Source organism: Anser cygnoides, chromosome 1, assembly GCF_040182565.1.
Source record: "Anser cygnoides isolate HZ-2024a breed goose chromosome 1, Taihu_goose_T2T_genome, whole genome shotgun sequence".
NCBI classification, from domain to species: Eukaryota; Metazoa; Chordata; class Aves; order Anseriformes; family Anatidae; genus Anser; species Anser cygnoides.
Window position 1 is genome coordinate 181,389,222 of NC_089873.1, and position 22,857 is coordinate 181,412,078.

General features: G+C 40.9%; 1 protein-coding gene across 14 annotated transcripts in view; it reads right to left on the reverse strand.

The window, feature by feature from the left end:
• Positions 1-22,857, reverse strand: part of TSC22D1 (TSC22 domain family member 1) — an 86,836-nt gene that overhangs the window by 63,381 nt on the left and 598 nt on the right. For 12 of the 14 annotated variants that reach the window (XR_010827811.1, XR_010827810.1, XR_010827812.1 and 9 more), the window contains exon 2: positions 19,641-22,504. Coding sequence is in view for 10 of the 14 variants with exons in the window: in XM_066988427.1 (XP_066844528.1) it covers positions 19,641-22,471 (2,831 nt within the window). In the remaining 4 variants the exon portion in view is untranslated. Of the gene's footprint in view, positions 1-4,912; positions 4,932-19,640; positions 22,514-22,857 lie in introns of those variants that run through there. The other 2 variants (XM_066988473.1, XM_066988422.1) reach the window with 2 other exon arrangements.

A 22,857-nucleotide genomic window follows, 5' to 3' on the forward strand; every position in this document is an offset into this window, starting at 1 on the left:
ACCCCACTCACAGTGGAGCACCACATGCCACAAGGCCATTTGTATAAGTAACTATATTTAACGTATCATTCGGACACCTCATTATCAAATCAGTAAACTTTCTTGTTTATATACGTGTCACAACTTGGTATTTCCCAATTTAGGGGAAGCCTTTTTCTATTTGTTGAGAACCTCTTCCAGGCAATACGCTGTACCTTAACTGATGGGAAGAGTCTATTATTGATTCTTGATTAAAATCCCACATACAGCAAAACCAGGGCATCACACAAAAAGCCTTCATCTTACAACTTTAGTTTCAAGGATGTAAAAGGTATAGTGAGAACTAACTCCTTCTCCAGCTAATACAAACCTGAAGCTTATCAGTAACTTTTTTTAATTGATAACTACTTGTTTTGAAACTAGAGAGCCAAGAGACAGCTACAGACAACGCCTGAACCTTTTTATCTATCAGTGTGACTTAACCCAGGAAACACCAAAAGACATGAAAAGCGTGAGCTGAAGCTTCAAAGACCCAGTTCCAAAAAGAGCAAAGATAGTAATATTCATGGACATTATTTTTATTGACTTCGGTGAATTTCATCAGGATGGCTTGGGATACCCTGTTTTTAATGAGTACATACCACGCCTACTAAATAAACTAGAAGAACCGGAAGCAAGTAATGTAACCCCTCTTGAAGCACAACTATTAACAATAATGCATCATGCTGAAGTGTTGTGTTTTTAATTACTATCAACTCAAACCCATAAGCAGAATTAAATGAGTTATATAAATATTACTAAATCACTCCTCCGAAGTTGTTAAGTAAACATTTATAGTCACTTGGGACCCTTTAAAGACAGTGATTTATTTAAACTGGGCTAAAGACTGAAATTAGCATGAGCATTTTATGTTTTTATAGTATATATCATCATGCTTTAAATATACATCAAAGATTTGGACACAATGCCATGAAGTCTGTTTTAGCTTTTATAAACTAATAGCCACATCAATGATAGAGAAAACATGATACTGTAAACATGGAAGAAGAACTGTAATATGACTCATGAATAGTCCCACTGACTTCAATGAAAGCTCTTAACATGTATGATTTAAGCTAAAGCTACATTACTAAAATCTTCATTTTTAAGACAAGCTTTTTATATCCTTAAGTGTTAACTAAATGTAGAGTGAATAGTAATGAGAAACTACTCAAAAAAAGTCAAAATTGTGAAAAAATGAGGAGCCTCAAGGGAAAGACATCCAAATTCCTAGTTCTGTGGTTCACTGGTGCAAAAGGTAAGCAAGAGGCTCAAAGAACAAATATAATCAACTCAGTGTTAAATTATAGCAATTCACATTTTCTCCCTTTCTGTTAATGTTCACTTAGTCAAAAGCAAAACCATAAATAAGCAGTTGCAGTACAAAATCTCAATGAATTAGCTACGAGCAAATTCCAGTAGAAAATTCTTCCCTGGCTACATCACTCTTCCCTTTCCTCCATAGAAAAATGGGTTCTACATAACTAGAAATAATAAGCATTTGTCAGAGTCCTTGAAATTCCTCCTGCCTAGACACAGCACAGAAATAACCGTCCTATCATAACCCCTAAATATGCGAACAATCCTTTTCCCGAATTTATGCAGGATTGCAAGAACGATCTAGTATCAATTAAAAAGTTAAGCAACAGATTTGTTTGTTGATCTCCTTTTCCAACCCAAGCTTTCATGCATTAGACCTCAGGTGCTGGGATTTTAATTAAGTAGGGTTTTTACATAGCTAATTATTTGAATCAATTATATTAAACTTAAAAGAACAAAAACTGTTAGTACAAACAAAGAATTTAACAGCTTGTTTTGATGCTGGAACATGATGTAAGGCTCTTTTGTGCAGCAACTAAAAAGCTTAAATAATATGGGAGATCAGATGGTCCAAACCAAAATAGAAAGTGCTGTACACAATAACCTGAATCAGGTTCAACAGTCCTTAGAACAGCTCATGTTTTCCATGTAAGTTTCAAACAATCACAAAAAAAATTGCATTTCAGCCTTACTCCACTGAATAATACACGTACTAATACGATCACTGAAATTCTACTTGTACACTTTTCCATCCGATTACTCCTAAAGCTTCTGAATTTTACCAGTCTATTCTTTAAATTAAGTCACATACTAGCAAGAGTAACAGGTTTTCCAGCAGAGCCACATAATATACAAGTGCTTCTATTTCCCTTTACATTCTTTGAGGGCACTGACATCAGAAGTCACTGTTTTCAAAGGTCTTTACACAGTATAAGAATTACGCTCTGAGCTTGTCTGGCTTCCTTATTTTTTCCTCTTAGCTTTGTCTTCATCCTCATTCTACTGACATAGTCATTTTTTTTTTTCCTTAAAAAAGCTTCCGTGTCATTGTGGTATACAGTTTTAAAAAAGCATCTAAGCCATACCATTTCACCAAATTCCAAAATATTTAAAGACCCAGATTCTAGAAACTGTGATCCTTCATTGTTTTCTTCCCTTAGTCTTAAGCCTACAACAGCACAATCATTTCCCAAATGCAAGCAGTTGTGACAGTTCTTCTCAAAGGAAAACAAAGCCAACACTTTTCTTTTCAACTTACAACCGAGAAGTGTTATCAGGAGCACCTTGCCTTAAGTCCTCATCCAGCAGGAGTAATATTCCATCCATCTCCACAGCCAGCACTGCGTTCTTCCAGCAATGCTCTGATGAAACTGTAACTGACTGTGCAAAAGGACTTCCTGCAAAAGCCACCTATTGAAGTTATTGGCACTAGGTTATTAGCCTAATGAGGTGTATAAACTTATCCAGCCCAGCAGACAGCGTCCTACAGAATCACTTGGCTACAGGTGGCAGCAACTGATTCTGTGCTGTAAAAAGTACTTTGAATAATTTAGCCCATTATTACTCTTGGACATCTTTAGACTTCCCCCAGGATGTTTTACAGAGATAAGCAAACTCGTACTAGACAAAAAGGGGTCACAGTTTCTTGAGAGTAAAGCCATATGCAAGTTTATAAATTTATTGCATCCTTCTCCCCAGTCCTTTGCACCTAATTTATCCTGCAGGAATGCGTTGTGTTCACATCTGTCACTCTTCGTGTAGATACAAGCAAGTCATAAGCACCCGCCTAAGAATTACGGTTATTTATTTCTGAATATTTAAACTCATAGAACGGAATCATAGAATCATTTAGGTTGGAAAAGACCTCCACGACCATCACATCCAACCATTAACCTAGCACTGCCAAGTCTACCACTAAACCATGTCCCTAAGCACCACACCTCCACATCTTTTGAATACCTCCAGGGATAGTGACTCAACCACTTCTCTGGGCAGCCTGTACCAATGCTTCATGTCCCCTTCAGCGAAGAAGTTTTTCCTAATATCCAACCTAAACCTCGCCTGGAGCAAATTGAGGCCATTTCCTCTTGTCCTGTTGTTTGTTGCCTGGGAGAAGAGACCCATCCCTACCTCGCTACATCCTCCTTTGAGGCAGTTGTAGAGAGCAATGAGGTCTCCTTGAGCCTCCTCTTCTTCAGGCTAAACAAGCCCAGCTCCCTCAGCTGCTCCTCGTGGGACGTGTTCTCTTGACCCTTCACCAGCTTCACTTCCATTTCCTGAGAAAACTGTACAATTATTTTTAACACATTATCCTTCTCATAACAGCATTTTATATCACCTACATAATATGATGTGAATTTCAAGACTATCCAGAAGGAGGAAGAAATAAATTTCCTGAACAGTAAGGTGTAAATAGAACACTTGGTTAAGAGAGTTTTAGTTAGTTTTATATACTGACTTTCTAATCACATACTCAACAATTTATGGGTGCTTTAAGTTAAGAATGCTTTTTAATTTTAAGACAAGCATTTTAAGACAAGCATTAACTCCCTTCACTACTACCCAATGTTTCAGCTAGCAGGGAACATTTGAAATGTTTTGGTTTTGAGACTTAGAAAACATTACAATAACTTACTGGCTTTAGTAACTGGGATTAATTTTTGAAAAAGTCTTTTAAAAAAAGTTTTGAACTTTTTTTTAATATTTAAAACAAGATCATTAGGCTTCCAGTATTTCTAGACTTATTACTCATTTTACTGCTAACTTGCAAAGTAACTGCATTGTTTTTGTATAACCCACATCCCACTGCATTAAAATTGAATCAAACACCTTCTCCAAACACCAAATACAACTCCAGAGAAGTCTGCAAACTCCTCCAGTTTATGAAGTAGGACTCCTGGGAGAGGTATCATCCAATACAATACTAATATGCAGCTGAGAGCCACAATACAAAGAGGGAATGGCAGACATGGTAGCTGGGGCTCATCTTAACCCAGGTTCTGACTCAAGACCACACCACAGTAGTACTCCCTTTGGGAGCACATTCAGGTCTCGTTCAAGCACAAATGCATTAAGCAGAACATTATTTGCCCAGAATGACTGCTGAATGGATTAAAAATAAATACAACACAATGGAAAGAAAGCTATTCTCAATAGAGCTAGGTGTTCTAAATAAAGTCATAAAAAGCTTAAGTAGATTACTTGTCTCCTCTAGGGTTTAGTGACCTCTGACATCTTGCTGATCTGCAGAGCATCTGATAACACCAGCAATTCTAGAAATTTGCAAGTCTTGAAAAACGTGTTTCAGAAGCTATTATTAAAGTCCAATTCCTCCTCAGTGTTACTTACTAGAATAAAGCATAACAAGGACATATGTATCTTTCCGCATGGAACTGCGTAACTGCATTTGAGAGAAGCAGCACCCTGATGAGGAAGTGCTTTGACAAATGTGTATCAGATCTCACAGATTCTCAAAATGACCATCAGTGCTCTTGTTGCAACAGCAACCATGCAGCCGTGAATGGAGTGGAGCTGTCCCATCCTTTTCTTCCACTGTGAAGACATTTCTCAGCAGCTTTGGTACCAGCACTCACCTGACAGAATTGGGAGGGGAAGCATAAGAAGCATTTCACATCTTTTATTCAGAGACCTTCGCAGGCAGCAGTAAAGTTAAGAACCTGGTAATTTTTAATGCTTGCTACTTGCTTATTTATTCATTAGCAACAGCTAATGGAGTTGTTCACAGAAGCTTTGAGAGAGGATATTGTAAGAGAAGGCATCTTTCCTCCTGTGGGGGAATGCATAACTACTAAGGATGACTTGGGTAGGAGCAAGAAAGGCTAAAGGGTTTCCCTCCTCCTGCTGTGTAGCAGGGGACAAATGGCATGGCTCACTTCTATCACATAACCACTAAACACATTTATGTAAAGATGAATTTGCCTAGAAAGGCCTACAGTGTATGCTGATAAGGCAACCAAGCATTTGCAAAATATGCAAGTAGGGAAAACAGCGGCATGCAACTGTTGAAGCTTATTTCTTTTGACCCTACTGATACAGCTACTGCTTCACTTCAGCGCAGTTAGCCACCCTACATGCGCTGCTATAACAGAGTTATTTTTGTGTTGCCAGTAAGAACTGTTTCTATGAAGAGACTCTTCACAGGGTTTTAAACTTTGCAGTAGTTTTAAGTAGGCATGAAATTTCAAAATTTCAGCGAAACTAAACATCAGAAGCTGCCTTATGAAACCAAGTTTAACACGTAAAGCATTTTTCTTCTTCTTTTACAGGGCTCTTGAATATTTGCCAATGGGGCTCTAGTGTCAGTGCTGTAGCATCCAAAGGGCTATTTTAAGCCATTGCTGTGCTGACCATTACATTTTTCAAGCACGAGAACAGCTTCCTGAAAAATAACGATTGTGAATGAATGTTTTTGTTGTTAATGACACTGTAAATATCTTGCTTCATGCTTACGTGACATCTTAATTTGAGCTGCATTTTGAAAGAACATGGTAGTAATTACACCTTTCCCTACCTCTCAACTTTTGTTATTCCACAAAGAAACACATCCTCGCTTTCCAGCTTTTAGCAGCCCATGTGATCAATTGTGATCACTCACGCTTCTATAAACAGTTTGGGGTATAGCCGCCTTCTGTACCTCTTCTTCCATTTGACTCCATCAGTTCCCTCTCCTGCCCTCATACTTCAAAGCTATTTTCAACAAAAGTTTTTAAAAAAGGTATGAAGAAGCATCCTGTCTTCAATAAATGCCAGCACCAGATACTTCAGAAGCTGCTGCAGAAGGAAGCTATGGGTAACTTGTCTCAGAAAAAATACATTTACCTGCACATTTACTGGTACCAGGTCTTGATCTAAACTAGTTTTCATTTATAACCTAAAATACAAAACAAGTATGTGTTATAGCTTTAGGCTCCTTCTGAGTCACGGTCTCAACCAGCAGTGAGATGGAGGTTTACCATTCAGCTTTAGAGATTTGTGTTTCTTGTTTTAGGTATTACGTTGCCGTTTTATTTTGAATTCTTTCTAATCCCAGTAGACCATACTTAGTCATTAATTAAAATACAATACTAACTGAATTCTACAATGTCCTAGTAAAGGCTACAGCAACACACCAGGCCTTAACTCATTAGTTTTTTATTTTCCAAGGCTCGAGTTGAGCAAGCAAGCCTACTCTAAGAGGAGAAGACAAAGGACTTCTGGTTAAATAAGACTGACTCTCTAGGAAAACAACGGGAAAATACAAAAGTAGGTCTTCCCGCAGTCTGACAAGATGAACTAGCAGCACACAAACGTGATATGGTTAATCACAAACACTATCCTTTATCTTACCCCTTCCACCACTTCTAGTCACCATCAGAGAGACTAGTTTTCCTGAACCCAAGTCATTATTCTTCCAGCGTTCTGAAGGAAAAACAGGAGATGCTGAACCAAACTCCAACAGAAAAAGCACAACACAGTGTCAGAAAATAAGAACTGCAAGAAACTATTCCAGGCTTAAAAACAGGATGATGAGGACTTCATTTTTCTTAATGAGTTGCCTCAAGCAGCATAACCTAGCTCTGCAAGTGTTAAACTTTGCCATCATTACCAGGGAAAGAGCAGAATAAAGTTTCCAAGACAGTATTTAGGTTAAGTATTCACAGCAATACAGAGAAGCTTCAATACAACAGTTCACATCAATCATTACCTACAATTCTTGAAGGCGATGGCTACAGCAATTAAAACAGCCACTTCCAAGAACATAGCATCCCCAAAACGCTAGGACATACTTAGCCAGACTGTACAAAACCTACAGTAGGTGGCCAAAAGCTTGTCACCTTCTTCCACTTCTTCCTATTGCAGAGAGCCTGTGTTTCCATAAAGTACTGAGAGGTACTCGTCCTTCCAAAGAAATGATACTGAAGATAAGAAAAGCATGGCTGTTTCTAGATGCCTTCCTTGTACAAAGCTGAAGGTTCAGAAGTCTCCATTGCACAAACCTCTCCAGAACACGAACTGAGAATTTCCAAGCTCTCCACCTCACGTGCCATATGCAGCTCCCCTCTTCAGTGGATGCCTCCTCTACTAGCATTGTTATCGATTACTCAATGAGATGAAATAACACAAGTCTGCCTTCAAGGCAACCAAGACACCACGCCAACAGCAGCCATCCTGCCATTATGCCTTAGTTTCAGACGATTTTTGTATTTAGTTTTCAGAAAAGCCAAGATGCAAGAGACTGCCTTAATTTTCACGTTTCATGGTCCGTGTCTGTGCAATCTTAATTCAACCCACTAACATACTTACAGACAAATACTGCCTATCTTTTGAGGCACTGCACTTCAAACCATTACTTACCCATCTGAGATTACAAACAACCTTTGTTAGTACCCAAGGACAGTCTCACAGGAACTGGTCACATTCACTGACAGACACTATAATTAAATAGTATTAAGCCATGGCTAGATTTTCTTTCATTAAGAAAAAAAGGCTACTTACTTTTACCAGCAATTATGTTTGGTACATTTCTTTCGTGGTCACTTTAGGCAGACTAGACTACCTATGGTAATTACCTCTTCTAACTCTTATTTCTGAAGCGAAACATTTCCAGCAATTTCCTTTTTTTTTTTTTTAATATAATCGTCCCTCTTCATTAGAGTCAGACAACATATGCCAGTGGCTGAACACAAACAACTGATAAGCACAAGTTGAAATATCCAGTGCTTGCCAGTCACACCAGAAGTATTTTGCACAGGGACAAATAATTTCATTAACTTCTTTATACACTTTATCCTAAAATATTAAATTTATATTTGGCATAAGAAGTGCTACAGAATAAATACTATTAAGCTATAAAATAACTTCAGTGCAAATATATCCTGACGTACAGACTGGTAAGTCATTGAATTGAATATGTTAATTGAAAACATTGATGTTTTGGAGAAAAATGAATTTGAAGTTACTTTAACTATTTCTTTTCCTATCTTGACATTCCTATAAAGATAGAGGTTCATATAGTATGATTTTCCATTACACTTACATTCTAAATGGGTGTTCAGGAAAACAAAAGTTCTTAGTAGAATGGGCACAATTTAGGATGTTCTAGCAAGAAAAGATCTACATACACACACTACGATTCACTACAGAAGATTAAAACTTGCATTTGAACATTTCTGAACACAGACCTCGGTGTCAAGCTGTCCATGCCAAATTGTGCAAAGCTACATGGCAATTATTATCAGACAAACGCAACCTGCGTGACTGTTCCATTTTGAGAAGGCAATTTTAAAGAGTACCTATAATTTCAGTGAATTGCAGGTATTTTTAAAAGCCAAAGTGGAATAAGAAAGAAAAGATGTTTGGGATTTTGAATAACTGCCTGTGTCTTACATTGCTCTTCAGTCTATATTTGAATATAATATACACAGGCCATTTAACAGAGATATACAAATATCCACTGTATTTGTTGCTGTACATTTTAAGACTGAATATAAATATAGATAAATAATACACTATATATAGATATATAGTAGTAGTACAGCAGATACTTATATTTTTTTACGTTCCTGAAATAGCAAGGCTAGTTTAGACTACCTTGTTTGGAGGCTGGACTAAGAAGGATCTCCTTCTAAAAATAATTTTAGAAAACATAATAAAAAGCCTCCTTATACATTTCTTCAATTAAAAGGTACTAAGATGGAAGGTTGCATGGCTTTCTTAAACACTGTTTAGTTTCAACACATTGTTTAGTCTCAACACAGTCTTCTATGTGAAAATATATATGAACAATTACAGCAGAATTTCAATGTCCCTTAAAAAATTCTTTGGAGACCTGTTTGTGACACCTTCAGAGAAAACACTTTCATCCAATAGCTTCACAGGCACTAAAATTCCATGTTTAAAGTATTTTAAGCATTTTGACAGCAAATATGCACATTAAAGATTCTCAGCGAGCAGATTCTCACAGTCAGACAAATGCAAAAAAGATAACTACTGCTAGCCACAACTGTCTGCTATAACAACGTTAATATTTATTTTTCTGCTTCCACAGATCTCAGTATTCTTCACAAGCCAAAAATATCCTCATGCAAGTCATCAACTGCCATTTACATGTTAATTTCCAGTGAAATGAAAAGACTGCTCAATTACACTGCTGTGCCCCAGCACAAGCAAGCAGCACTAAGAATACACACATCCCAAGAGCCAAGTGAGTGAAACCTCAGAGAAGAGGCTAACCTATGCTTCCACGACAAAATGGTGACTCGGGTTTCGGTGCAGCAGCGTTGTAGAGCCTCCTTCGTTCCTAACAGGATGCACCTCCACAGGAATACACAGATTACTATCCTGCCTTGCTGCTCCGTTTTCATAAACCACTGAAAACTTGTTACATTTTGCACGTGTTAAAGGACTGCTATCTTAAAATCATTTCGAAAATAGCACAGAAATCAGACAGCAAGTCTTTCAGGATCATCATAACCCTGCTCTTGGTTACAAGGCAGGGAAAGCAGAACCCCAACTCCTGACTAGGCCCTTTGGCTACTATCCCTCTCTCCTCTGAGAAGCTGAGTTGCCAACAACTGCGTACACTTGGCTCAAACACATACAGTCCTGACACCATTTCACGCCGACTGAAATCCCTTTCCCCTCTAAGAAAAGAAAGAAGGAAACCAAAAAACCACCATCATAAACATTTCACACCTCCTTTACTCCCTCCTCTCTCTCCAATCAAATCCACGCTCGGGAACTCCTCTTTTACAAGCCGTTACGGAGTTGGAAAAAGCCCTAAAAACTTGGAAAGAAAGAAAAGAACATGGAAGCACATGCACATCCTGCCCCATTCCCTGGGCACTTATGAGTAACTTGCCATTTCACCTAATTTAGGATGTTAGGCCTACTAAAGAAACACTTGGCAGCACAATGCACTGATCCATTCTTAACATAATAACCTCATTCAATAGATTAAAGAGGTGCATTTATACCTTAAATTCATTTGAGTTGTACAGTAAATTATTTAACAAGTACTTAAAATATTAACTCATGGTTCGTTTTATTTTCACTTGGTCTTATTTTTGTGTGAATGCAAGAAGTGAAACACCAACAGCAGCAATTGCTTCTCTTCTCACCAGCAGTTTTTGTGGATTTTTTTCTTTAAAAAAGAAGTGAGATTTATGTATTCTCATGTACATATACATACACACACACATGTACACAGATAAGCAACATTCAGAGTTTTCAGTCCAAAAAAAGTGAATCAAAAACCTCTAACATTTCAAGTTAAGGTCAGGTCAAGATTTTCACTAAACTGCTCGCAACATAAGCCATAATGCTGAATAGAAACTAATTACTACTCCAGAATCCTTCCTTGCCGGATTTCAGAGATGCTCAGAGTTAGTGAGGATCCAGCACTGCAAGTGACGTCAAGGGACAATGACAATTAATACCTCCTTAAATTAATGGTACCACCAACTGACTTCCTCAGAGAAATAAAGAATCTCTTCACACGATATACCAACACGTTATTGGATGTGTGTATACACAACAGTCTCATAAAGCTACCAAGCTGAAAATAATCTCTCAGGAAATCAACAGAAGCTAATTTTTTGACGAAAAATATCCCAATTCAGTTGCGATATATGCCCAACAAGTCATGTATAATTTAAATCCTGCCTGGGAAGCTTTTGTTTCATCTTCTTTGAAAAGAGAGATCTCTAAACTGCGGTCACAAGAGCAGTCCAAACAACCACACATGAGTTATTGGGCTTTATCACACTCTTGATTAGCTGTAAGAGCACTAAATATTTAGAAACACGAGCTTAGCATGGTTAAGTTTTGAACTGATTTCTTGCATGTAAGTTATGACCGCCAGCAATCATCTCTCTTTCATCCATACACAACTGTGACAGAGTTGGGTGAAGGGCAGGTCAGGGGAAGCTTAAAAGCGTAAAAGTTCTCTCTCATCTTGACAGGGATTTCATCCCTCTCCAGTGCATAGGGAGTTCAAAGTCGCTGGGAGAACATTAAAAGGTATTTCTATACCATGCATTTGTTTACAGCGATGTAATGGAAAAAGCCATTCCTAAACCAAGCACAAAACTCATCACAGGTACCAAGCACCAAGCTCCACAACGTAGCAGCATATGGAATGACAAGGGTGCTGACTAGGTACATCAGCACTGAAAATTAACGCTTGGTACCAATAACGAGCACTGCTACTGACCAAAGACAATCGATTACAGATTAAAAAATAAAATAAATCCATGCTTGCAAAAAAAAAATATGGCATAAGCTACATGTAGTTTGAACCTTTAGATCTTCCAGGAATGAAGCAAGTGTAAGGCTCAGGATACAGAAATAAGCATATACTAACAGCACTCTCAGAACTACATTACAATATACATTTTTTACTACAGAGCTATTATTTAAGGCACAAAGACACTAAGACTGTTGTTGAATACCCATCTGCATTTTCAGCTGCTTCAAGTTCTGTCCCTAATACTTAGCACAGCACTTTCACACTGTTGCTTAAGCAACTGACACAGAAGTCCAGATCTGCATTACACATGAAGAAATCAGAGTCCTGAGAAGTTGCTGCTGGATATCCATGCTAATTTAAACACCAACAGCAGAAAGAAGGCTGGACAACTCACACACAAGCTCGAACAATCTGCCTGGCCAAGTGGTTTAGCACATTTAAACAGCACGTTAGAAAACTCCCTACGAACAACTTCCAGTTGGTATCAGATTTCTAGTTCCTTACTAGAAATAGCATCTACACCTTTTTAACAGGTCCGTTTCTAACTTTCAGTTAAGCCTAAACCTACAGGAGATCTTCCTGCGTCTGTTTTTGCAAATTATACGTGTAATTCTCCAATATAGATGAGAATATAACGAATATAGAACAGATAACCAAGACATCCCTCATTTTATTAAAATAAATACGATGCAGTTTTCTGAGAATTTCCCTGAGAAAAAACAATCATACCCACATCTGTTGTGCTTCGTGGATTACAGGCAGCTTCTCAGAAAGTGTTGAATTCCTAATCCCTGGGGATAATAAAAACCTCAAACTGCTCTACTTCCTGCTCTATTCCTCTACTGCACTTTCAGAATTTTGCACCACTGCAGTATGTACAATACCTGTAACCCCCAGCAAGGAAGGTTAAAATAAAGAGCAGTTTGTTTAGGTAACAGTTCTACGTTGGACAAAGAAAAATTACTTTGACTCTTCTGGACTATTGCTGGCCCTGCACTGCAAGGAAAAAAAAATACAAACTGGGGTGAGAACTTCAAGCTTGAATGCCTGCAATACTTAGCTATACATCCTGACTGCCAAAGGTACTCAACGTATGAAGTCTCATCAATACCATGCACCTCATAACAGTATAATAAACACTTACTTAAAAAAACATTTTAATATCCCATTGAAGCAAACACCAGGCTAAGTTAATTACTAACTGAACAATAAAAGGTTAAATTACCATAGCATTAAAACAGCTTAGATGAAGTCAAAACCACTAAGTTAAAGACTGTGGAGTAGGAAAAAAATCATGAGTCATATCTGAAATACAAAAATCGAAAGTGTTTGCTTGGAGGAAAATGGTAAGTAAGCCTAAAGAGTCACAGCACACTACCTAATCAAGTGTTTGTGAATTAGGATGCAAGTATAAATATTTTCATAAAATGGAAGGGGTTCAGCTATTAAAGCACAATGCTGTATTTCAGCTGTGATGAGTCATTCTTAATCTCTGCACAGCACCAAAGTGAGAAACCCTCATTTAGTAGGTACCAACAAGTCGTTTAGTCCAAGGTAGCTAACAATGATAAAATAGCCAGAATATCACGGCAAGAGTCACACATTTGCATGTATAGGATCGTTAGGGTTGACAGGCAATCTCTGCCCCTCAAACACTAGGAACTACTCGATCTCTCGGTGAAGTCTGGCTTCAATAGAAGATGGAGACTTTTGCATAGGACTGCACCACAAAGCAAATCCTGCTTCAAAGGCTGCTAATTCACACCAGGTGTTTGGAAGCTTGCACAAAATGGGCTGATAAGGGTTTCTACCCCACAGCTGACTACAGCATAAATAGTATCTTTGTTAGTTAATTCCCCAGTACAGACCAAGAGTTAATTTTTGTAAGACAGTAAAGCCATAAGGACAAGATGCCCCAGTTTGATGCCATATATTAATTACACCGTGTTTCCATCATTCAATTCATAACTCTGTACATGTTTTAGAATAGGCTAAAATAAACTGAGGGATATCTCCAGTCACTCAAGAGGTCTTTCCATCTTACCTTTAGGTTACGGTTTCTTGTACAATCACACTGAGAATAAACTAGTTCCTTATTTACAGTGATTGTTACCATGAAATAATTTACTTAATAATCTTGCCCATAATCTATGCTCTGTAAAGCATGCTTTTGCTTAATATCATTGCCTTTGGTGGCCCAAGTGCAGTAAATGACAGGTATAGGCCCATTTTTTAAGCAGCTATCAATAGTTGTTCAAGTAAATACATATTACACACACAGCACATTTCATTCTCATAAATTAATCAAGAAGAGAAGAGAACGAGGGCATAAAAATCAATGAGAACAAAGACACGGCATTCTTTTCGATTCTTATGGTTTACCTACACTGAACTGCAGACCCAGATCACAAACTATTCCAAAAAGTCATACCAAGAACACACCTGCTATTACTATACTGATATTTGGGCATCCATAATTTCTTCTTCTAGAACAGCATACAAGCAGCACTATTTACAGCTGATCTACCTCCTAAGCCTTTTCAGATCTAATACCATATATTCACTATTATCCTTTGCAAAGTGAAGAGCATTATTAAAGCTCTCTTCATAGCATAGGTGTGCTATCCACGTCTTTTTACTTGTGTTTAAGCAAGGTACATTTTAATGGCTCCCTCCCACCCACAGAACTCTGCTTACCAGGGAGCATTACAGGCATTGCTCTGTTGTGGCATTGCCCAGGCCATACTTGTGAAGGCTGAACACTTCACTCCCAATACAGACTGACTGAGATTCCAATTGTTGCCTAGATGGTGACTTGTGGAGGCTGAACCACTTGACTCCCAATACAGACTGACTGGCAGATTCCAATTTCCAAATTAACCTGTAGCTTAAGGAATGCAAATCCTGAGAAAGCAAAGAGTGCTTTTCAGCATTGAACACTTAACCTTTTGTTTGTCCGTTTTCACGCACGCAGATATTTAGCCTGCTTATACTCTGACGATTCTAAAGAGCAGCCAAAACTGTAGTGCTAATGAACATTTTCTGGAAATCCCATTAAAACCCGTCTGCTCTTCCTGTCTTTAATGAACACAATACCACGCATGCAGAAAACGCATCCACAAAAGACACCGGGAAGAGGTCCATCCAAACAGGTATCACCACTTTTTGCCTGCATCGAGTTCACCCTTACTGCAACTACACAGTGCTGGCAAAGCAGCTGCTGTCATTACACAGGGAGAAATGTGCTAACTATCCCAAGCTGTGGTTTGGGATAACCACAGCCCCAGTGTCACAAAACTCAGCTGACGAGTTACAGTGAACCAAGGCTGCTGCAGACGCAGGGGACAGCAGCACTCTTGTGCCTACAGCTGGCCAGCAGACACACAAGGTGCAGACCCTGAATTCCTCCTCCTTCACTTAGAGCAGAGAACTAACCAAGTCAATTCTGCCAGTGGTAGGCATTTTCTTTCCTCAGATGAAAACAAAAAAAGCTGAACTTGTCAGCACCACACAGCAGTAACTGCATTTTCTTCACCAAAGCACTCTTCACTCGCGCAATCTGTCATTAACAAGGAGGGTAACTACTTTTTTTTTCCGAGTTCCATAAATAGCCAAATTGAAAATACGAACAGACTTTTTAAAAAGTCAATATTCAGGAATTCAAGCTGTGTCATTTTCAAATGACACAACTCTAAAGCAAGCTTAACCTCTGAATAATGGAAGATGGTGACATTGCCACTAGGCTGCACCTAAAAAAAATAACGACCATAAATCCATGCTGAGCCACCACAAGTATTTTGTTGTGAAGCATCTTCTAAAGGTTATCTTCCTCCTTTTGCTCAAATTTACAGAAGCAAACTTCACAGCAAATGAAGAAGTCCATATAAACTCTAAACAGCACGCAAAAAAGCAGTTATTGCATTAAAAATAACATTTAATTGAAACTTCCAGTTGTGCTTCAATATGTTCATTCATGCTGCCTACTAACAGCTTCAGCAAGAACCCAATTGCACCTATAAAAACCTGACCAACCTTCCTACTTGTGTGTAGGAAACCTCATCCAGTTTCCAGTGTACTCTCGCTTTACAAGCCACTACTAGTTACTACTAGTAGAGATTCTACTACTAGAGATTCTTAAAATTCTGTTCACAGGTCTTTCAATTCTCATGCTCAGCTTTAAAATTCCAGTTGCTCCACGGATTTAGCAGGCCAGAACACATACGGCATACAGAAAATATTTCCTCCAAAAATTTCTTTTGCTGTCTCTTCTGCTGTAAAGACGTCTTTTACTAAAAAATTCTCTCAGAAAGAGAATTACAGGAGAGATTGTCAGATAATAAAGAATACTTCAAATATCTATGCCAATTTTATGTGTTTATCATCTCTTCCTCCTTCCTCTTTTGCTTCACTGCTAGATGAAATGCACGAACAGGTGAAAACAACTTGCATCAGATGAAAGAATGAAAGCAACTCTACAGGAAATGTCAAGGACAGGGAGACAGTTATTAGTTCTCACATCTTTCATTCATAAAATCTGCTTTTCAGTAATGGTACTCATATTCAGTTTCTTAAATTAACTTAAAATAGCCTTTAGAAATGGTATAAATATGTTGATCTTTAGTTTTTAAGTTACCTCTGAACTGGAATATTTATATCTATCTGTACAAATTCTTACTGCAAGTGCCTATAACATAATAAAGCATTGTCTATAAAGATGTAAAATTGATGTATTTTGCAACACTCAGTATAAATACTCAAAAGAACTTGCTGCAATATAAATATGTTTTCATACTTAAAGGTTTCAGAAGCATCGAAATAAAAAAATCCCCTTCTACAGTTCTAGAGATTAAATACTGAGCTGAAAAGACCAATGTCTAAAACAGATAGAATTCAGTAACAGAACTGAATAAACTGAGGTAACCACTGCTAATTTAAGGGTGTAACTCTATGAGAATCATATATTAAAACGAGTTCATACTACGGTTCAAACTAACAAAAACAAGATGTAACATCCAAAAAACTGGCTGGCATTTTTGTAGATGGAAATATCAGAAGAGAAGTCTACAAATATGTAAACATCTATGGCATACCTGACAGGCTGAAGAAATATTAGTCGGAAGAATTTATTATTATAAATACAGAACCTGACTGTATTATTTGTATCCTCCTTATTAAAGTTTGTAAATTAATTTTCCATAGGACATTCTGCCAAGCATATCATTTTTAATATCTCTTCGAGTCATAACGGTGATTAAAAAACCTGACCCATACTGGGGAAATAAAGGTTGCTGTTTTCAAAGCAGATACGCCCCACGCTGCCTATATTTAAAAGGCCGTGCCCTGATAACAGGCATCAAAAGAACTGCAAACAGCATCCTAAAAATGAGAGCTGAAGACTTAAAGATACCGGTATGTCTTTAAGCGCAATTATATGCGGGTTTAACGAAAGCTGGGAGTTAATCTAAACAAGGCATTACATAGGTCAGATGTTTCTTCAAAGGCACACTAAATGGAATTTTACAGCTTCTTCACTGGCCCAATTATGTCAGTGCTTGCTTGCTTTCCTCCCCTACCTTTTCCCTTGCCAGGTTTAGAACCACTTGGGATGTATTGATATAATTTTAAATGAGATGTATGGGTGCACGAGGGAGAAGGAGCAATCAGGATTTTACATGCACGCACTTACATGTATTTATTTATAGTATAGCTCCTCCTTTAATGTTTACGTACTCTTACAACATACTACAACCTTACCTCTTGTAAAACAGGGAATAAGCTAACAAAGAGGCAAAAAAAAAAACCCTCTCAAGAGTACTCTAGTTAGAGACATTCAGTGGCCAGAGAAGTAAATGAGGAGCCAGGGAGAGTAACAGCATGTCCTGCACTACCTGTAGGGAGTGACAAGATCTGAGGTCCAGACCAAAAGAAATTCCACGGTCAAGACGATACAATGCCTTGCCCTGAGACTCCCTGGGAGCAGAAACAGAAGCCATCTCAACAAATTTTCAGTTTTACAGGCAGATACGCAGGGAGAAACTCCACCATAAATTATCCAAGCAAACTGATCACCGCTGCCATGCAAAACACACAATTATTTTTGGTCTCCATTTAATAGAGTCATATCCTGCTCTGTGTAAAGCATCTAAATGATTTTCCAACTGCAGCTAAACAAAAGTATAGCCTACCTGGAGATGACAGATAGAACAAAGACACAACGTGCATGGGAGAAGAAAGGATATGATCTTTAGCTGGCCAAATAACAGAGGAAGAAGGCATTTCTGGCTATTGTTACCCTGAGGGATTTAAACATGCTGGGAAAAGCTACCAATCATGACAAACAGCTAACATATGCTCTTAAAATCAGGGTACAATCACGTGCTAGATGTGATTTTCCAAAACACTGAGTATCAATGAGCTTAAAATTCTCTTACTTAGCTAGGATCTCCTGAAAGCTTAGGGATTTTTTTTGCCCCGTTGGTTGGTTAAAAAAAAAAACAGGATCAGTGTCCAAGTTTAGAAAGATCGAAGAAAGGAAAAGCAAATAAAAAGTTTGAGAAAATTGACTGCTAGTAGCACAATAGTGACACTGGGAGCTTTAACACCTCCATCTGTCTTCTTCCACCTTCACGTATTTATTGACTAAAAAACATGATCAAAATGAAACAGTGTTGGAACTTGTCTTCCAGCACTCCTCGAAGACAAGCTGCTACTCATTATAGCTCTCTGGCATCTTAGAAAGATGTGATGAAAACCACTAAGACAGTCAACACCTCATGATCAACATAATCAGAGACTGCTGATAGAGTTAGTATTTTCAATATTAAGAAGCCAGCCTCTCCCAGCAACCTTTTTTTTTTTTTAAATAGAGTTTGGCCATTGATATTTCTCTTATTTCCTGCCTCCCATCCCCACCTTGTAAATATTCGGTGTTTTATTTCGTCTTCCTCCCCAAGTCTCAGCTTTTCTTTTCTAGTGCTCTTTTCTGTCCTCCCCCCCATTTTCAAGGTAGGTTGGTTACTTATTTTAAAGTTATCTACTTCCCCCATTAGCGTAGTTTCTTCTTAGACAAGAAGTTCCTTGGGAAACCACCGCAGCCTTCCTGTCCATTTCTAAAGGCGTATCACCAGAGGTCCTCAATAGCTAGGAACTTCCAGATATAATGAACACTAGACAATTGCACTGTAAAACTGCTATGAAGATTGCTTTACCCTGCGCACCCAAGGGCCTTCTGCAACTGACACAGCTTCTTTACACACATCATCAACGAAATGAGAATATTCACTAGCACACACCATTAAGACCAAGCAGTCTTCATTTCTTTGAAAAAGTGGAGGTGGGAGAACATGTGTAGCTTATTACTGACTGCACAAAATAGGCGCACCAGATTCAAAGGCTCGCTGCCCCTCCACAGGCCTGAGCGGCTCTCACAAAGGATTAATGCTTTGAAGCAAAACCACCAAGACCAAAAGTGCCCCGAGTTCAATTTGAAGAGCCACAACAGTGCTGCTGAATCTCCGTTTTCCCACCATACTCATTTGCCTAAAGCATCTCTTGGCTGTCAAAGAGAAGGCTTCTATATATACACCACAGACTCACAACTGGTTCAACCTGAGCGAAGTCAATACTTGAAAAGAGAAGCTGAGGCAGGATGAAGTCTAGGCTTGTGGAGAAAAAGTCATCCACCGAAGAATAAATATTAATTATTTCAGTATAATAAATAATCTAAACTACAATCACCACTAGCGTACCCACATTCCACAGTATTCTTTTGTCTTCCTCTATACAATGGGAATATACACACTGTCACAGATTGTTAAACACAATTTACCCACGCAGTAGTTTCGGAGCATAATCAATACAACCCACCCCCTCAAGAGAAAAACAAGCGTTTTAATGTAATACCTACACACGCTGGGACCTCAGGAACGGTATTTCTAATTAGACAAAGACACCGCGCCGCTTCATCTCACAGAACAGCTGGGAAAAGAGCTGCAAGTCAGCGCGTACCAAACTAGCGGACGTATCTTTTAAATGAAGTTCCAGGCAGCCTTACCTCTCATCCTCACCATCTACGAGGGGCGTCGTCAGCGGCAGCACCTTCAGCGGGAAGAGGGAAGCAGAGGATGGCGCGCTGCTGCTAGTGCCGTCAGAGACGGCTGGCGCTCCGACGCCGCTCTCACCACTGGCAGCTTGAGGTAAACCAACGAGGGAAGGTTCCGTAGGGCGTCTGCCATCTTCGATTTGGCTTCCGACTGACTGAGCTAGTGATTGTGCGGGGAACTGGGCAGAGCTTAGCGGTATCTGCTGCGGCACACTCTGTGCCACCGGCAGACCTATACTTGTTGATATCAACGGAGGCTGACTAACGCTCGGAGCCAAATTCCCGTTCTGCACAGCCGAAGCCTGCGCTATGTTCTGTGGCTGTCCCAAACCTATAGAGGCAGAAGGTATGCCAGGAGGCACAGCTGAACCAGCTTGACTCGGTGCAGGAACAGTACTAGCAGAAGGTATAGGGCTAACTGCAGGCAGCTGCTGGCCGGTCATTCCTTGGACCACCGACTCCACCGCTTGCGCCTGCGGCTGCACAGGTAACAAAGCATTTTGTTGAGCAATGACCATTTGCTGGGGAAGGCCCGAAGCGCCGGCCTGTAACCCCTGCTGCATTATTCCTGTCTGCACAGGCTGCACCACTTGTGAAGATGGAGGAGCAGCCGTCGACGGCATGACCGGAGGTGGGATTTGGTTTGCAGCAGGCGGTGGCTGCACCACAGCGGCTACGCTTCCTTGCTGCCCGACGCTCAGCATTTGGCCGCCGGTACCTACGCCTGGTAGGGCTGCGGGAGCGTGCGCGACAGGCTGAGCCGGGGCAGCAGCGGGGTGTGCTTGTACCGCAGGCTGCATGCTCTGGGCCTGGGCGACGGGAACCGGCGGCCCCGCTCCTACCGCGGCAGGACTGGGCTGCATAGCAGGCGCCGGGGGCTGGAGGATCTGCTGATGCTGGATGTACTCCGGCATGGCCCCTGTAACAGAGTTTTGGTTCACCGGCTTAACGTGACCTGCGGCCATCTGCGTAGGAACCGTTTGTTGCTGCTGCTGCTGCTGTTGTCCGTACTGCAACTGCTGCTGTTGTACAACCGGCAACGTCTGCACGGGCTGCGCCGGCTGAGGGTACGGCAGCTGCTGCTGAGCCATGCTCTGAATGGCAGGCTGCTGGTGGCCCAGAGACGGGGTTACACCTAGGATATTAACCGGGGCTGGCTGAACCCCAGGAACAGTGGTTAGACTGGCCTGTGCAGGAGGCTGGACCCCTGGCTTCTGCTGCGGATAGTTTACCTCTTGAGAATGCAGCTGGACTTGTGCAAGCTGTGATTGAGAAACACTCTGTGGTATACTAGATGCTGGAATTGCCGGAGGAGCAGCGCTGCTAAAATCCATCTGCTGTGGACCCACACCTTGAAACGCTTGCTGCTGTACCACAGTAGGTGCTCCCATTTCTCCACTTCCCACACTTTCTGTATAGTGACTCAGTGTGCTTACATTGCTGCTAACAGAACTCCCACTGGTGCTCTCCCTTTCAGAAGTCACTTCAAGCGGGTTTTGTTTTATCGTCTCTACTGCTTTGTTTACTGCTACTCCTTCTGAAACTGCAGCAGTGTTTTCTTTATCATAGAATTCAGTGCATGTCCATCTACCTTTTTTGAAAGGTTCGGAACTAGAATCTAATTTTACAACTCTAAACCTTGATGTGCCAGATGCAGGCTGCTGCTGGCTTGATCCCACTGCCATTCCTGCAGTTGGATTAGTAACGTTGTTAATGACACTAGAGGAAGCACTCGTACCATTGCCAACACCACTCAAGATATTCACATTAACATTGCTGCTAGTTCCAGACAAAGCATTTACATTACCAGTACTTGTGATGTTGCTTAAATTTATAGTACCAAGCATGCTGCTTGCCACACTAGAGCTACCACCGCCCATATTATTTAAGGTACTAGTTCCAGAAGCAGGACTTACACCTAAATTGCCAGGAGTACTCGTAGTGCGGATATTAGACGCGACAGATGCGGGGGAACCAGTGGATGATGCAGCAGAACCCGGTGCAGTTGATATAACATTGTCAGAGCTTCCAGTTGTTGATAGTTTTCTAAACGATGGACTGGGTGGTGGTCCTCCAGAAATCGGGGCACTGCCCACCCCAGGATGCGATGGATGATGGTGTCCGTGGTGGTGGTGGTGAAGATGATGGTGGTGGTGAACATGATGGGGGTGAACACTTCCATTGATCACAACGCCCTGCTGTGGGTGATGAGGCAGAGAAGGGTGCTGCTGAGGAAGGTGAGGCTGGTTTGGAGAAACAGCCCCAGGAGTCTCTGCCTCTTGGAAGTTATTTAAAGTCTCTTCAGAGGAGCTCCTCTCGGGTTCTCCCAAGTCAGTGGCCCTGGATAAAGAAACATCCAAGATTTCTGAAGAGGACAGGTCTTCAGTGTGGGACTCATCCAGGTCATCGTAGCTTTCGGTATCTTCGGCTATGCTGTTATTAGAGCTCATGCTAGCCGATATTTGAGCAGGGGTCACGCTGGTAATCTGAAAGCCACTTTTCTTTTTCATTTGAGCTCCAGTCTGCGCGAGAGGCTGTGGCTGGAGCTGAGACTGCGAGAGGAGGTTCAGGCTTTGTGGAGGAGGGGGTGTCGGCTGTGGACCCGCCGACGAAGATGCTGCAGGAGATGGAGGCGGCGGCTGGACCAGCAAGGGCGGCTGATAATCCTCGGCGGAGAGGGCAGCGCTCCCGACGCCGGTACCTGGTGCAGTGGGAGCAGTAACGCAGCTGCTGCCGCTGCTACTGCTGCTGCCCCTTCTAGGAAACATCGCCGGGTGCGCCATCTTCCTAGCACTAATGTCTGCGGCTGAGTCAGGCTGGTGCATTGTATCGGGCGGATTTTAAGAGTGCAGTCCCCCGGTATGGAGAGAGACAGACACACACACACACACACACACACAGTTAGCTCGGCAGCAGGGCACAGACACCGCGCACAACCCCCCCCACACCCCATACCCCCCCCCCCCAGCTCCCGCAGCGCAGGGGCTGAGCCGCCTCGGCACCGCCGCTCGCCTCCCCCTCTCCTCCTCCTCCTCCTCCTGCACAGGGAGGGGGCGAGCACCGGCCCTCCGCCGCCCCTGAACGTGACACTTCCACCCCTCCGCCGTCCACTTTCCCCCTCGCACCCCCCTCACACACACCCCCTTTTCCTCAGCCACCCCCAAACTCC